The following is a 4,782-nucleotide window of genomic DNA, read 5'->3' as shown; positions in this document are numbered from 1 at the left end:
ACAAAACACCAAGATCTTCTCATCTCAGGAAAGCACAGCCAAAGCAAGAAGGCTGTGAGATAGTCAGTGAAAAGCACGAGGGTATTTCATATTTGAAATCCACCCACAGTAATGAAATTGACAGTCACTTTGATGGTCTCCACTAACATCAGGGATGAAGATGGGGGTGAACCTATGTATGATTCTATAGATTATTTATTTAAATTTGCCTATCAGAGACTTAAACTGATGGTGTCTGATTCACTATACTATATTTATATATATATATGTACACAGATATAATACAGTTTTGGTGAACAAAGTTGAAGGTTTCCATATCGCAGACAGAGGCACTGAGTTAAGGATTCTATTTTCCCCCAGACATGCTTAGCAAATTCAAGTTTCTGCTTCCCCCCCTAAATTTCCATCATGCAGCCATTTAATACCCATCTTTGTAAGAATTAATAATGTTCTATACACACGTTCATCACAGGCTTGTATCCCACCGTAACAAATTCATGTACGGAGGATGTGAAATGACACTTGCAGACCAAAATGCATCAAATATTGAAGTCATTTAGGCGTGGTGATGACTGGATTAAATAGAGCAGCTGCACGAGTATCTGCACCCCTCACCCCATAATGCACACATAGCACATACAGACAGAAACACTGAACACGGAGAGCACACACGTCTGTTGTGTAAGAGCCACACTGTCACGTGCAGCCTTGCAGTCGGCATCTGTGGCATTACACCGGCCGTCAAAGAAAGAAAACTCACCAAAGGAAATCGGGAATTAGCATTCTGAAGCCTATAGAATTATTGACCTTGACGGCAGAAGCTATTTTATGAAATGGGAGAATAGCGACAGTATTAATGGAAAAGACAAGGTACCAGATGTGTTAACAACCTGCGCGACATAAATTTGTTCTGTGTGAAAATGATCCCGCCCCGTACCCTGATGGCAGCTTGCAAATGGTAAGCAAATACACACACGGACTCGGTGTCCTCTGAAGGCAGCGTTTTGCTTTCTAAAGCCAAACCTTCTCATTAAGTCCTACTGTGTGGAGAGGGAGCCACTTTGAAGTCCCAAGGGGTTTGATAAAAGTTAAAAGTTTTCCCACAAGCAAAAATCATGCTTCTACACCATGCACAGAAGGTATTACGATGCGATCATTCTCAGGGAAGAGACGCGTTGTTCATCTAAGCTACTAGCGATGGGTTTCCTTTGAGCTCTGAGTTTGTTTATTTTTTAAGCTGAAGGTCAACGTAGGAAATGATCTTGATAGTCTGACCTATGACGTAGAACGCTTTGGTGCTGGGCTCTTGGGGCCAGCGCCTGCACCTTGGGAGAGTGGGTCAATCTAAAAAGACATTACCCAGAGTGCTGAGCACTGAGAGAGGGACTCAGGCAGGGTCCACTGGCTGAGAGGTTATGTGAGCAAAGGAGAAGAAGCCCCTTGGTCTGTTTTGTTTCCTTTGGAATCTGTTTTTGGGAAGGTCCCTTTCCTGAGATTGGAGGTTACGGTCAGGAAGGCTAGCTCAGGCACGGGCCTTGGAATTGCCTAATTACCTTGTCCTCTTTCTCTCTTGGAGGATAAAAATCAATGCTGAGATTCTGCTTGTCCTCCCTTCTATATTTAAAGGCAGTGAGGTGCAAAGGTGACAAATTTCTCTCTGAAGACCCAAGGACCATTCTCTTTCTGCCACTGTGATGAATGACCACTACTTACAGGAAAGGAGACTAGACAGAGGGACATGTATTATTACTCCTTCTTACTCTACAAATAGGAGTTAGGGATGACGCTCATTTTCTCCTCCCCTTTGACAGTGTTTACTTGATTTCTGTGACATTCCCCATATTTGGATTTCAAGTAAGAAGCAAACGAATGGCAGTCTTTTCTAAGGTCTGGTGGTAGGCAATCCATTCAAGGGAAGTCTGGATGTCACTAAGCGTATAAAACAAGGAGAGGAACAGGATCCAATTTTCTTTTTCCTGGTTCATGCACCAGACATTCTGATAGCGTTAGCGTACTCTACTCTTGAATTTGTTTGTACGGGCAAGTAGTCAATGAATTCTATTCAATTAATTGCAAATTCTGAGAACCTCAATGAATAATGGAAGCTGACAAGTCAAGGTTCGTTGGTGCCTGACATGAACCTCTTGGTTCCTAAACGAAACCATTGCAGAATCAGTCGCCTATGTTTACAATCACCCATGCAATTCGTAAAGATTTCTGAGGCCAGAAGGGCACAAAGGGGAAAGCTATTAAAAGACAGAAAGAAATGGAATCTTTATTAAATTCTGTGGAAGGTATAAAGTTATCATTAATTGCACTTGGAGCCTCGATAGGTTGATAATTCAAAGTTTCAAAAATGTAAGGAGTTTATTAGGCCCCAAATCCTGAGTCAGACTAACCAAAATAGGAATCTCAGTAACTACTGGTATTCAAGTATTGGTAATCAGCAGTTCAAAATTTAATAATTAGGTATCTTATGCCTGAGAGTATTTTAGAAAATTTCAGGTCTGATGGGAGGAAATTGACTTAACTGTTTTACCACACCTTGTAACAAAGTGGTGCAAAGTTTTCAATTGACTTAACCTTGAAGTCCATGCCAACCTTGTCAAATGGCCAATAACAAGGCTTCCTCCCTGGCTTCCAGCTGTGGCTACAGAAGATGCCTTTCGTCCTTATTACGTCTAATATGATGCTGTGTGGCGTACTTAGGGGATCATGTTATATGTGAAGTTAGGTAACCACATGCATTCTCAGGTTGAGGGAACATGTTTGGGTGACGAAGCAGTCTTTTCCCCTACCAGAAGTTTCTTTAAAAAACAAACGAATCCCCAAATAAAAATATAAAACCCCATGAGATATTCATATGTAGTTACTCTGATTTGGGCCGACATGGCTTATCTGAAGTGTGCATGCCAGGTAAATTCAGGGTGGCTTTTTTCTCAGGGTCTGGAAGTGTGAGAGTTTCTGGGGCTGATTTTTTCCGGGGCCGATCTTTGGGAACTGACAGAAATTCTGGTGCATCTGTGGAGAGAGGGGTCGACGGGGCGCTGGAAGGGGCACTGCGGACAGAGGACGGCAGCAGGGAGACACTGGAGATAGAAATGGCAGGTGGGAAAATGCCAATTTTCTTGTTGGTGGCTTCCTGAGTGGCGCGTTCAAATTCTCGGACTTCATCCAATGTCATGTCTTCAAAGAAAAAAACAGAAAGGACAACAAGAAGTTATTGACAAGGGATGCACAGGGACTCATCATTAGAGGAACTATGGGAAACCTACCCGGGGGCGGGGGGCCTCTCCAGATGACAAACCCAAATGATCACTGAAATACTAAACCCCAAAGATTTTCCAAAGCACTGTTCAGTGGGTACTTCAGGTGCACTGAGTAAGAACCTGACAGGAGCATCCAGAACTAGCATGGAGAAGTGTGTGCAGGTGTCTGTGTGTAGCGGTATGGTGTCAAGTATCTGGAACTATTATTGTTAGACCTGGTCATCTCTTCCGTAAAGGGAAGGTGATTAAAGCAATCAGTGGCCCTGAAATGATATAGATTATCGTCAACTTTAGATTACAAAAGAATAAGTATACCTTTCTAGGGTAAAGAGGTAAATCATCAAAATTTCTCAACACACCATTTCCTTATCCAATAAATAACCTTTTTGCATTCTGAGGGGCCGCAAAGAGGTTGCTGGTTTCCTGACCGTGTATTCATTCGGAGATCATTCAGAGTTGTGTTTTTATTAATTCGGCTTAAAGAAACACTGAAGATGACATCCTCGAGCCCTGCTAATTGTTCCACAGCCAAGAAAACAAAACCATTTCTCAAGGAAACTTAAAAAGACTAGAGGATGAAAAGAGAGGATCATTTAAGGAGCGAGGAGTTTCTTTAAAAGGAAGAAAGCATGATTTGGAATTCAACAAATAAGTCAGTGATGCCTCCTCTAATGGGAGTTATTAGATGATACAGATTTTTCCAGATACCTGAAATGTTCTTATTAAATGAGAAAAAGCAACATTTTTAAAAAATGTAAAACTTTCTCTAATGTATTATATATACTTATTACCTTTGAAATATAATATACTGACAATGTATCACTGTGTAACAATGCAGTGATTATTCCTTTCTCCAGTTCTATTTGTTCTTAGTAGCTTGCTATCTCTCCTCTCATTCTCAGAAACTCTGTAATGATTGTTATTATTCATTATTGTCAGTCTGACTACATCTGTTACATTTTTCCATTTTTATTTGCTAGAACAAGGATAACTGAGCTGATTAAAATAAGCACCAAGTCAAGGCCCAAGGCCCATCCTTAAGCAAAATGTGAAATCTGCATGGATTTTCTACACCTATATTGGCTTCCCAGAGTCCCATTATTCATTCTTTTTTGTTCTTTTCCACATACTTAGTAGTTGAAACTTCATCTGATTTTATTGCATAAATAAACTAGCATGAAACAATATAGCCACTTTGGAGATATTAAGTACGAATGAATATTCATAGCACAGTATTAATCATTAGATCTTATAATGTCTGAGCAAACCCCAAGTATCTTTCATAAAATGAAATCCTTTAGAGGATTTTCTGGAAACAATTATTAAAATTTTCTAGAGGGGAAACTTTTTTTTTTTTTTTTTTTTTTTGGTCGGGGCTGGGTTTGAACCTGCCACCTCCAGCATATGGGGTCGGTGCCCTACTCCTTTGGGCCACAGGCACCACCCAAGGGGAAACATTTTCATAAAGGAAATAGAAAATTATGATTGTGTGGTTATAAAATTCAGACTGTAT

General features: G+C 40.6%; 1 protein-coding gene across 1 annotated transcript in view; it reads right to left on the bottom strand.

The window, feature by feature from the left end:
• Positions 1-2,249: 2,249 nt before the first annotated feature.
• PITPNC1 (phosphatidylinositol transfer protein, cytoplasmic 1) overlaps positions 2,250-4,782 on the bottom strand; it is a 290,502-nt gene continuing 287,969 nt past the window's right edge. The window contains exon 10 of the mRNA XM_012803243.2: positions 2,250-3,186. Coding sequence (XP_012658697.2) covers positions 3,181-3,186 — 6 coding nt within the window. The 3' untranslated portion in view covers positions 2,250-3,180. The remainder of the gene's footprint in view (positions 3,187-4,782) is intronic.

The sequence above is a fragment of the Otolemur garnettii genome, unplaced genomic scaffold (genome assembly GCF_000181295.1).
Source record: "Otolemur garnettii isolate 467f Iridium unplaced genomic scaffold, OtoGar3 scaffold00018, whole genome shotgun sequence".
In the NCBI taxonomy this organism is placed as follows: domain Eukaryota; kingdom Metazoa; phylum Chordata; class Mammalia; order Primates; family Galagidae; genus Otolemur; species Otolemur garnettii.
The sequence above is the reverse complement of the archived record's forward strand: the minus strand, read 5'-3'. Positions and strand labels throughout refer to the sequence as shown.